General features: G+C 42.1%; 1 protein-coding gene across 1 annotated transcript in view; it reads right to left on the bottom strand.

Moving 5' to 3' along the window:
* Positions 1 to 614: 614 nt before the first annotated feature.
* slc1a7a (solute carrier family 1 member 7a) overlaps positions 615 to 12,311 on the bottom strand; it is a 29,465-nt gene continuing 17,768 nt past the window's right edge. Inside the window, exons 6-11 of the mRNA XM_084412520.1 lie at positions 12,163 to 12,262; positions 10,977 to 11,210; positions 10,344 to 10,538; positions 9,125 to 9,259; positions 8,940 to 9,039; positions 615 to 1,234 (exon numbers count right to left, since the gene is read on the bottom strand). Of these exons, the coding sequence (XP_084268646.1) occupies positions 965 to 1,234; positions 8,940 to 9,039; positions 9,125 to 9,259; positions 10,344 to 10,538; positions 10,977 to 11,210; positions 12,163 to 12,262 (1,034 nt within the window). The 3' untranslated portion in view covers positions 615 to 964. The remainder of the gene's footprint in view (positions 1,235 to 8,939; positions 9,040 to 9,124; positions 9,260 to 10,343; positions 10,539 to 10,976; positions 11,211 to 12,162; positions 12,263 to 12,311) is intronic.

Here is a 12,311-nt window from a genome sequence, read left to right as displayed (position 1 = left end):
TCAATTTAATGCAGGCTTGCTGAGTGAAAAAATAGAATTTTTTTTCAATCGTACTGACTTTTTGAAACGGTAGTGTATATTGCAAACCTCGCTCATTTGCAGTATCCCCAAAAATATTTGGACACTTAATTCACATGTAATTTGTATAGATAATCAATAAATGTCATCGCATTAGATAACAAAATATCAAACCAAATGATGCTGGAGCATTTCTTACTAGCTTATAAACATCTTCTCGGAACTAACTTTTAACCAACTGTTTTTTGTTTGTTTTTTGATGATTTTTAGACATATTTGTAAATGTATTTCGAAGGTTAAGCCCTATTTAAGATAATAATGTTTATTTATTACACTTTTTTTTTTCCCAGGGGGTTTCTGGGTTGGCTGTAGGTCTGGATGGAGGTAATGGCTTAAAACCTCTGATCTGATGCATTGACATTCTGACGTTCAAATTAAATCAAATACTTCTAGCTAATACAAGTGTCCAAAAACTTCTTGGGGCCACTGTATGTGATCACTGGTGGTTAGATCTTCTTCAGGGGACAGTTTATTTCTCTCCCTGTTAGTGAAAGAGAGGATTTAAACGGAGAAATACATATATATATATATTTTTTAAATAATAAAAAAAGATGAAAAACAATCTCAGCAGCAAATGACGTATAATATAAACAACACATATCCAAGCTGTCCATGCAGAATGTTGTTCTTCTCTCCAGTAGATCACATGGAAAGGACACAACAACAGCACTCATACGTACACCGATCTTTCTCCACACGCTTCAACGAGGAGCTCAGCCATCTGGAGGTCAACAGGGTTCAGAAAATCCCCTAAGCGGGTCCAAAGGTTTACGGCCCTGATCGCTTCAGCTTCCCTACAAAGACATACGCACATGTTCTCAAAATCCAAAGGTAGAGAAAGCGAACGGCTGGCATCTTGCAGCTCTGTTTTGGTCTCTGACGGAGTCTAGACATTGGTCTCCAGACCGTTCATGTCAATGGTACAATGTTCTTTGTCTTTATGGTCTTTTTTATAATGGTGTGGAGACAGGTGAGGGGACTTCTTGTCGGCTGGCCTGATGCCCTCTTCCAGCTGCACTAGACGGGCCACGTCAGGCGACAGGTGCTCGGGTTTCCTCATGGGGCCTATAGGAGGGGGCTGGAAGCAGCCGTTTTTCTGATAGGACATCATCTGCTGGATGCTGATCATAGGCTTGGTCTCACAGATGAGAGGAATCTGTAAAGAGAAGACAAAGTCGTCATTCTATAGCCACTGCTGAGTGAAATGGGCATCGCATGCATTGGGAGGCCCCAGTATACTTCAAGTGGAACATCATTCTGAACAAATTCAGGTCAAAACGAAATTCGTTTGGAGTTTGTTTTTGGTCATTAGAAACTGTCTGCCAAAGTTTGCTCTAGCTGGTAAACACCGTTATCATTGGTCCGTCACGATTACGTAATAGATAGTGTGGCTCTTTTCCTGTTTCGTCAAGGTCAGATGAGTGAAATCATGAATACACTGGAGAGCTGCTTTATTAACCTTAGTTATTAAAACTTAGTTTTAAGTTGCCAGTCAGCACCAGCATTTTTTTAATCATGTTCACAAAACTTTCATGGCTTCCAGAATATTTTGTTGTATTTAAAAGTAAATAGGCCAATATGTCAAAAAAGAAAGCCTCTGCTTTTTAAAGACATTTAATTCTAGCTTCATTCATTATTTTTTATTAACACTTAAATGTGCATAAGTTTCACAAAAAAACATTTCGAACAAAATTTGTCCGGATCGATGATCAAAACATAGATCGAGTGAACACATTACATTAGCTTATTTGTGCGTAAACGACTTCTATCAGCTTCTTCTGGGCTGCATCCGAAATCACATACTTCCCTACTATATAGTAGGCAAAAAAATATGTGACAAAAGTAGTATGTCCGAATTCACAGGACTCATAAAAGAGTAAGCAAAAAGTCCTCGGAAGACCTACTATTTCTGGCTAGATTCTGAAGTGTGCTTATCCATGAGGCCACTGGAGAGGATTTATTAATGACAGTGAAGAGATGTATCTGACGCTGGTAGGTCACATGATAATGACAAAATGGCGAATGTAGTACGTCTGGATACTACACACATTCATACTATATAGAACGTAATTCTTTAGCGGCCATGAAGTAATTACTTATTCGAAATAAGTACCTACTCAAGACAGTATGCGATTTCGGACACAGCCCTGCTTTACGCAGATCTTCTTCTTCACAGGCTTTTGGATCCGGAGATGCTGTAGATTTCTGAAGATGCGTAACAGCGCTCCCTACCGTATAACAGTGAAAACACGGATTGCCGGAAAAACTCATAAATGGCGGGGAAGCTTTCGCCGCTTTTCCACCGTCGGGCCAAATCGTTCTCTTTGCTTAACCTTTCCATTCCGTGCCGATCCGGCCCAGCCAGTACGGATATGGTTTCTTTTTCCACTGTGGGGTTGATAACGGCCACTCTTTGGAATGTAATACAAATGTGTCAGTCATTTCCTTGGTAACGCAAGAGATTTAAATAGTGACCACATTATTGAGGATGGTCAGATATTTCTTTTAATTTTATCATTAATTCGTGTTTATGTCGCTCAAATAGTGCGCTTAGCCAGCTACAGAAAATCTTTTTCAGAAAATCTAGCCAGACAAACAGACAAATGACCAATCCTGAGTGGCAACATCACTACACGTATTCTACCGTCACAGTTCAGAACCAACTGTGCTGAGAATTCTGAGCCGGGAAAGGTTTGTAATTGTGCCGTGCTGAATCCAGCTCAAGTGGAAACAGAACTGGAACCATTCATGTTTAATACTCTTAAAGGCCCACTGAAGTGCCTTGGTACGCGCAGCTTTGTATGATGCGTTGAGGTAATTTCCACTGAAACAGGAGGCTAAGGTGGGACATATTGAATGGCTCCCCTCCCCCTTTTCAAATAGCCAATAGCGTTTAGTTTCCCTCACAGACTGCAAGTCGTACTTGACAGCACCATGGAGGCGAATCCGAGCGCCGATGATACGTTGTATTCAACAGTAGAGGATTTTTCTCCGCCACATTCTCCTGCACCAACGGACTGAATCGTCTACCAATGACGAGGACGAAAATGAACCAGCCATCTTTGGAGTAAGATCCTATCAGTTTGAGCCAAGTAACGTTACGGGGCGGGACGCTTTAGATTCTAGAGAGCATTTGATTGGACAGAAGATGTGAGTCCGCGGTGATGTCATAAAAATCTGTGATCCATTTTAAGTCGGAGACTGTAAGTTTTGAATGCTTATAGCTCCTAAATGCACATTTTTCAATTCATAACCTTAAGGCTAACATACTGTGTTCATACTAAAAGCTAAAAAAACTTAAATTTTGATTTCAGGGGGCCTTTAAGCTGCTCGTTTCAAAGTTAGGGGTCTCCAATCCTGAAGAGTTCAGCTCCATCCCCAATCAAACACACCGGAACCAGATAATCAAGGTGTTCGGGGTTCCTTGAAACTTTCAGGCAGGTGTGTTGAGGAGCAGGGTTGGAGACCACTGCTGGTGTAAAGTGGTATATAAATAGACATGACGTGACTGGAGTGATGAATTGCAGAGCTGGTGCAAACATCGCCATGATCAGATGCTTTCTTAACTGCTGTTTTCTCACCTCAGTCATTTTCGTTGTGTGTTTATTTTGTTATTGTTGTGAAATTGTCTTTTGTCCATGTTAAGCTACCGTAGTTTGGGTATGCTAACCACTAGAGGGGACTGTTTTACTGTTATTGTTTGAGTCCAACGCATGGCTTACGCTACTCCATGCTGTAGCCAAATAAACCCTCTTTAATGAAGACCACGACCCGTGTCTTGCCTCATATCATGACATGGTGTCAGAATTAAGGACTTCACGCGGACATTAAGAGCAAGATGGCAAAGTTTGGACCTCCCGAGCAGTTCGATTTCTCACAGCTAGCGGAGTGGCTTACATGGCGGCAGAGATTCTCCCGGTTTAGAGTAGCATCGAAACTTGACAAAGAGAGCAGCGAAGTACAGGTGAACTCGCTCTTGTACTCGATGGGGAGAGATGCCGAACCTATTTACGGCTCATTTGTGTTTCCTGCGGCAACCGAGGCCATGCCACATCCAGAGTATGAGTTTAATCTAGTGATGCAGAAGTCTGATGAACACTTTGTCCCAAAAAGAAACGTCATCCATGATCGCGCCTGTTTTCATAAGCGGAGCCAAAGGGCCGGTGAGACAGTTGAAGCTTTCGTGCGGAGCCTGTACGAGCTCGCGCAGCACTGCGAGTTCGGTGCGGGGAAGGACGAGCAGATCCGGGACCGGATCGTCATCGGAATAATGGACAAAGAGGTTTCGCAAAAACTCCAGCTAGAGGCGGACCTGACTCTGGAGAGAGCCATCCAGCTTGCACGGCAAAGTGAACAAGTGAAACAACAAAGTGCAGAGCGTGAGGAAACTACAGTGAATGAGGTGAGACAGAAACAGTACAATAGCACAAGGAGGAGCTATGATAAACCACGGCAGGGACAAGGACAGAAATACAGTGAGAACAAACTGAACTGTCAGAGATGCAACAGGATGCATGATAAAAAGGAAAGCTGTCCAGCCCGTAACAAAAGGTGCAGAAAGTGCAATAATATCGGACATTTCGAGGCCGTGTGTAAATCCAAGATGCTGAAAGAAGTCAGAGCAGAGGCCGTTATGGATTCAGATGAGGATTAATTTTTTTTTGGAGAACTATTCCTGAGAGCAACCACAAAGTCAAAGCCAAACATCATTGAGGAGTCAAACCCGGATACTGACTGGGATGTAGAGCTACTAGTGAATGGCAGTCTGGTGGATTTTAAAATCGACACAGGTGCTGATACCACCGTTATGACTGAAGAGACTTTCAGCAAACTACGTCAAAAACCAAAACTGAACAAGTCCAGGCCAACAGTGTACAGCCCAGGCGGGAAAGTCCGATGCGTGGGTAAGTTCCTTGCCACCACTACATACAAAGGTCAGAAATACCAATACTGGATTACAGTCATAAAAGGACAGTATGTTAGTAACTTGTTGGGCAAGGCAGTGGCAAAGCGCATGGGGCTGGTGGCAAGAGTCAATGCTATCAATAGATATAACACCTAAGCTGGCAGGAGCCAAGGTTTTCTTCACTCTGGATGCCTCTAGCGGGTTCTGGCAAATTCCATTGGACCCCAGCTGCCAAAGATTGACAACCTTCATTACCCCAATGGGCCTGTTTTGCTTCAAACATCTGCCATTAGGCATTACATCAGCGCCTGAGATTTTCCAGCGGCTGATGACCGACCTGCTCAAAGGCCTAGAAGGGACTGTCGTTGTGATGGATGATATCCTGGTTTACGGATCTACAAAAGAGGAGCATGACCGCCATCTCGATGCGGTGTTGCGGACGGTTAAGGCGTCCGGTCTCAAGCTCAACAGGGCCAAGTGTCACTTTGGAAAGACTGAACTGCAATTCTTTGGACACATCATTAGCGCGGATGGTGTGAAGCCTGATGAGAGCAAAGTGGAGGCTATCGCTCAGATGTCCAGCGTGGAGCAGCTGCGGCAGGTGCTCGGACTGGTTAACTATGTTGGAAAATTCCTGTCAGGCCTGTCTACAGTGTTGCATCCACTCACTAACCTGCTCAAGAAAGAGACTGCGTGGGTTTGGGGTGAGCCTCAGGAGCAAGCATTTAACAAAGCAAAAGCAATGCTCATGGCTGCACCAGCCCTTTGTTATTACGACGCCAACAAACCAATAGTGGTCAGCGCCGACGCCAGCAGTTATGGCCTTGGTGCTGCCCTGTTGCAAGACCACGATGGAGAGTTGCGGCCCGTTGCCTTTTGCTAGCACACACTCACTGATGCGGAGAAGAGGTATTCGCAGATCGAAAAGGAGTGTCTGGCATCTGTCTGGGCTTGTGAACGTTTCGCCCGCTACATCCAAGGTATGGGCCGGGTCCGTTTACAAACTGACCACAAGCCACTGGTGCCATTGATCAACTCATACGATCTGGACAAAACGCCACTACGATGTCAGAGACTGCTTATGCGCCTCATGCGATTCAGCGTCACTGCTGAACATGTTCCCGGTAAGCAGCTAGTAGTCGCAGATACACTCTCCAGACATCCACTGAAAGACAGTTACGTGCCTGAAACAGAAACGCAAGTAAAGGCATATGTGAACACTATGGTGGCTAGCAAACCAATCAAGTCACCCAAGCTCGAGGAAATTCGCAGAGTCACACAAAGCGATGCTGAACTTCAAAAAGTAATCACATTCATCAGAAAAGGGTGGCCTCGCAAAATGGCGGAGGGCTCACCACTGCGTGGATACTATGCAGCCAGAAGTCACTTATCAGAGTCGGACAGTCTGGTACTATACCACGACCGCATAGTAGTTCCAGCAGTACTCAGAGCTGGGGTCCTGGACCAACTGCACAAAGGTCACCAGGGCCTCACCAAGTGTCGGGAGCGAGCCAAGTTGACAGTTTGGTGGCCAAACATCGGAGCACAGATCACAAACAAAGTGAAATTATGTGACTTTTGCAGAGAGCACAAACCTACACAAAGACGTGAACCACTGGTAACCACTCCCCTGCCCAGTGGCCCATGGCAAAGGATTGCTGTTGACCTGTTCGAGTTAGAGGGTAAGACTTTTCTTGTCGCTGTCGATTACTTCTCTAGAGACATTGAGATTGCTTCCCTCACCACCACCACAAGCTCAAGCACATTTTTGTGAGATGGGGCATCCTGCTAGAACTGGTCAGTGACAACGGGACACAGTTCACATCAGCAGAGTTCCAAGATTTCAAACAGAGGTATGGTTTCACTCACATTACCTCCAGCCCACATTATCCATAGTCGAACGGAGCTGCAGAAAGGGCTGTTCAGACTGCCAAGTACATCCTCAAACAGCCTGACCCCTGCTTAGCCCTAATGGGTTATCGCTCTACACCAAATGCAGCAACAGGGGAAAGTCCAGCACAGCTCATGACTGGTAGACAAATCCGTACTACTGTTCCGGTCCTAGAAGACATTGCTGCCACGTCCATTCAACCCGGATCAAGTCTACATGAAGGACGCAACAGCAAAAGGTTCATACAGATTCAACTACAACCGCAGGCATTTGGCATGCGCGCTCCCTGAACGTCACCCTGGTCAAACTGTTAGAGTGAAGCTCGATGGGGAGAAGGGATGGACAACACCTGCCAGGGTCATCAGTAAGTCCAAGGAGCCGAGATCCTACCTCATGGAGATGGCCAATGGGAATGTGACCCGTCGGAACAGGCGTCACCTCCAGACTGTTCCTGAGACCGAACCTTCTGCGGAACAGCAATGTGCTCAGCCTACAGCGTCTCAGCAGGACAGCGGTTCCCCACCGACAGATGTGACTGCACCGCCGGAATCACCAGTGAGCCAGCTACCAGCAGGCCCTTCCTCAGGGTCTCCCCTTCCACCATCTACTCCTGTGAGAAGAACTTCCAGGGACCGTGAGATAAAAGTGCCTCTTAGGTTACAAGACTGATGATGTTCAAAAGTGCAGAATAACCCCTTTCAGGACTGAGGGCAGTCTACCCCTGTGACGTCCTGCACCGTTCTGAGACTATTTGCCAAGACTTAATGAAAAAAAAGGAAGATGTTATTTGATAACAAAGTTGTTGCATTTATTTTTGTTATATTGTTTAAAGGGTTAGTTCACCCAAAAATTAAAATTCTGTCAGTAATTACTCACCCTCATGTTGTTCCAACCGCGTAAGACCTTCGTTCATCTTCGGAACACAAATTAAGATATTTTTGATGAAATCTGAGCCATGTTTCACTCATCCATAGGCTTCCAGTGTGACCGAAACTTGCTGGCCCAGAAAAGTTATTAAAGAGATCGTTAATATAGTCCAAGTGACTCCAGTGGGTCAATCTTAAGTATATCAAGCGACGAGAATACTTTTTGTGCGCAAAAACAAACAAAAATAACGACTTTATTCCACTATTCATTTCCTTCTCTCTGGATGTCTAGTTGGTTTGCGTAGTGTTTTTGCGCAGCGCGTCTGTGTTACACGTCACCACGTAGGCTCACTATTGGTCGACGCCGGTCATGTGAGTGTTGCGTGATGACGTGCAACACAGAAGCGCAGCGCAAAAACACTACGAGGCCCAGAGAGAAGGAAATGAAAAGTGGAATAAAGTCGTTATTTTTGTTTGTTTTTGCGCACAAAAAGTATTCTCGTCGCATGATAAACTTAATGTAGTGCCACTGTAGTTACTTGGACTATTTTAACGATGTTTTAATAACTATTCTGGGCCGGTGAGTTTCGGTCACACTGGAAGCCTATGGAGGAGTCAAAATTCTGTCAGATTTCATCAAAAATATCTTAATTTGTGTTCCGAAGATGAACGAAAGACTTACATGGTTGGAACAACATGAGGGTGAGTAATTACTGACATAATTTTCATTTTTGGGTGAACTAACCCTTTAAGAAAATGTAAGATTTAATTAATATTGCAAAATGCAGATGTTTGGGATCTTGTTATTGCTAACTTCCAAAAGGGGGAGATGTTGTGAGATTGTCTTTTGTCCATGTTAAGCTACTGTAGTTTGGGTATGCTAACCAGTAGAGGGGACTGTTTTACTGTTATTGTTTGAGTCCAACGCATGGCTTACGCTACTCCGTGCTGTAGCCAAATAAACCCTCTTTAATGAAGACCACGACCCGTGTCTTGCCTCATATCATGACAGTTATTGAAAGGAAAGCACGCAGTACATATTCATCTAAACCGCGTCTCAGCATTGTGGACGGCGTTGGGATGTTCAATATATCACTGCAAAGGTGTTTTGAACTTCTTTTTACCACCAAGTGAAGAACGAAAAAGAACTTTGCCGTGGGTTATCGGGCCTTTATTGTTTATAAGAACCTATTCTCACCTCCTCGCCCTCCTTCACAAAGTCTTTTCTGCATATGTGCGCCATGATTCCTGTGGCCAGAGCATCACCCATCACGTTCACCATCGTCCTGAACCGATCCCTAACAGATACACAAGATTGTGAGGAAAACTCTGCATTTATAGTGGAAATGTATGAGAGAAATTCCTGCGTGTCTGATTTCTTACAGCGCCCAATCCACAGCGATGATTAGAGTGATGTCATCTGTAGGAAGTCCCACTGAGGTTAACACTATCACCATGGTTACCAGGCCGGCCTGTGGGATGCCGGCAGCACCGATACTGGCCGCTGTAGCAGTGATGCTGAAGTAAGAAGCAGAGAAATATTATCCTTGAGGAAGAACTTACTGATATCTGATCTATGAATTAACTTGGTAATTTCACTATACTGGGGAATTATGACATCTGTTATCTGATTTTTGCTGGATAAATAGAATTAATCCATCATAATGATTTTCCATTTATGTTAAATGCTCTATCAAATTTTCCTTGAATGTCATTTTTTTTGTATTAAGTATTTAAGTTGAATAATGACAGATAAATCAAATAACAGAATCCAATCAAATATAGCAAGATACATCTGTATTACACTATATAATAATGACATGAATATTTTAATATAATATAGTATTACTTTGGAAAGAAGTCTCTTATGCATCTGATTAAAAATACAGTGAAAAGTAATATTGTGAAAAATTATTACAATGTCAAATAACTGTTTTCTATGTGAATATATTGTAAAATGTAATTTTATTCTTGTGATCAAAGCTGAATTTTCAGCATCATTACTCCAGTTTTCAGTGTCACATGATGCTTCAGAAATCGAACATGAGGTTTATGCTACTTAATATTAATATTTTCTGGAATTTTTTCTCTGGATTCTTTGATGAATAAAAGAACATTTTTTATTTGAAGTAGAAATAAGTATACATAAATGTCTTTATCACTTCATGCATTTTTTGCGGAATAAAAGTATTCATTTATTTTCCCTTTTTTAATAATATCCTACTTTCCCCAAACTTTTGAGTTGTAATGTATCATGATTTACATAAAAATATTAAGCAAGCAGAGCTATTTTTACCATTGATAATACTAATAAATAATAATAGTTTATTGAGCAGCAAATCAGCATATTGTAATGATTTCTGAAGGATCATGTGACTGAAGACTGCAGTAATGATGCTGAAAATTCAGCTTTACCATCACAGGAATAAATTACTATTTAAATTATATACAAATAGAAAACTGTTCTATGAAATTGTAATAATACGTCACATTATTACTTTTTTTTACAATATTTTTATCAAATAAATGCATCTTTGGTGAGTATAAAAGACTTCTTTATTCAATACTTCTTAATTATTCAAAATTCCCCATCGCACCCTACCTGATGGTGATGATCTGGCCGAAGTCCAGCTCGTAGTTGTTGACTTGAGCGATAAAGATGGCGGCCACGGCCTCATATAGGGCAGTGCCGTCCATGTTGATAGTAGCACCCACAGGAAGTACGAAGCGGATGATGCGTCGGTCGATGTGGTTGTTTTCCAGCAGGCACTTAAAGGTGATAGGCAGTGTGGCAGAGCTGTAGTAGAACGCAAGAGCATCAAAGTTTGTGGTTTACATTTGTGCTATTTTCAAGGCTGGAATACACTAGAAGAACCTTTGCCCAGATTCGTAGTTTGTACATTTCAGATTCTGAGCAAAATTGCTTAGTGTATGATTCTCTGCAGTTTGAGAATTTCAAATACCTTTGATATTTTAAGCTGATTTTAGAACACATTGTTTGTGTCTCCTAGCAATGTGGCGCGTGTATCTTTCTGCATAAGTTTGCGCAAGTGTTGGCACTTGAAAGTCTTGTGTGTGATTCTCAGTCATTCAGTGTATGATGCTGCCTAGTTTTTCACTATCTATTAACAAAGCTGATAAGTGTATGATGCCTAGTGTTTTAAAATCTGTTCAAATACGGTTTCGTTTATTATAATCTAGCTCAAAATATGAATATGCATAAAAGTACTCTTACCTGGATGAAGTAGCTAATGAGATGAGAAGGGCCTGTAAAATCCCTCGGATGTAGACGATGGGGCTCTTTTTCGTAATGAAGAAATACATGGAAGGCAGGATGAACAGGCCATGAAGCACAAGCCCCATGACCACAGTGATGGCGTAGAAGCCCAGTTTCTTCCCCATAGCTGAGGGGTCGTCCATTTCCAAGATCTTTCCAGCCACCAGAAACACAATCCCAAATGGGAAGTACCTGCAGTGTTGCATCAGAAACACAGCATTCTTAGGGGAGAGTTCACTAAATTCAATCACAACACATTGATCCAGCTGACCAATCAGAGCACATTGTGCTTTTCAGAAGGAGGGGCTTCATAGAGACAGGAACTAAACAGAGCGTCACTGACAGACTGGGAAGAGAGGTGCTGCAACAATATGTGAAAAATAATGTGGCTTTTGACCATTTAAACACGAAAACCTGTTCTAGTAGACCTAAAAAACAAAACCAAGACTTTGTAAAAGGGGATAAAATTGCCTCTTTAAATGAAGTCATTGGTATTCCTTTCGCACTAACATGCCTCCTTTCTATGTAAATTAACTCATTATATTTGCGCTTCATTCACAAAAATTGCCCGATGCATTTCGCATCACACTTTAACCGCCAAATGAATGTAGTCTAGGTTGTATTAAAGAGATGCTTAAGTCGGTCTAGTGATCATGGCAACAGCCGTGTTTGAAATAAAGGATATTTATATCATAATATCATAGTTTCAGGTAAATGATACTGAAATGATTCCATTTATATGTACATTTCCTGTAGTGAATCGGGCACTAAACCAGTGCAGTTAATGCATGTGAAAAAAACGCAATTAGGCACAATTTTCATTCAAAGTGAATCTGCACTTTATAGTGTTTACAATGGGGAGCCTAAAAATTGCGTCAAATTATCTTTGACATGTTTGTGGTCTTGTATAAATATTCAAATGCCCGACTTAAAAAACAAATAAAATTAAACAAATTACTGCTTTTCACTTTATAATAATAAATAAATAAACAAAATGCTTCATACATTTTTTTTATTTATTTTTTTATCTAATTTTCAGGCACAATTTGGTGACATGAACCAAACATACATAACTCTCAATGTAGCGATTCTAGTTATTTGGTTTACTGTCATGCATAAGTTTTGGGATCATGCTTGTCATTACCATATAACAATGGCCACAATTTTCAGCACAGCTTCATTCAGACTCTGGCAGAAGTTGACGAGAGCGCTGCCATTTGGTCCCATTCTTCCAAGCATGATACCTAAATGACAAGAACACTTGAGTATTTATTAAATAGACTGGATTAAGCT

Source organism: Rutilus rutilus (genome assembly GCF_951802725.1).
Source record: "Rutilus rutilus genome assembly, chromosome: 6".
Classification (NCBI taxonomy): domain Eukaryota; kingdom Metazoa; phylum Chordata; class Actinopteri; order Cypriniformes; family Leuciscidae; genus Rutilus; species Rutilus rutilus.
The sequence above is the reverse complement of the archived record's forward strand: the minus strand, read 5'-3'. Positions and strand labels throughout refer to the sequence as shown.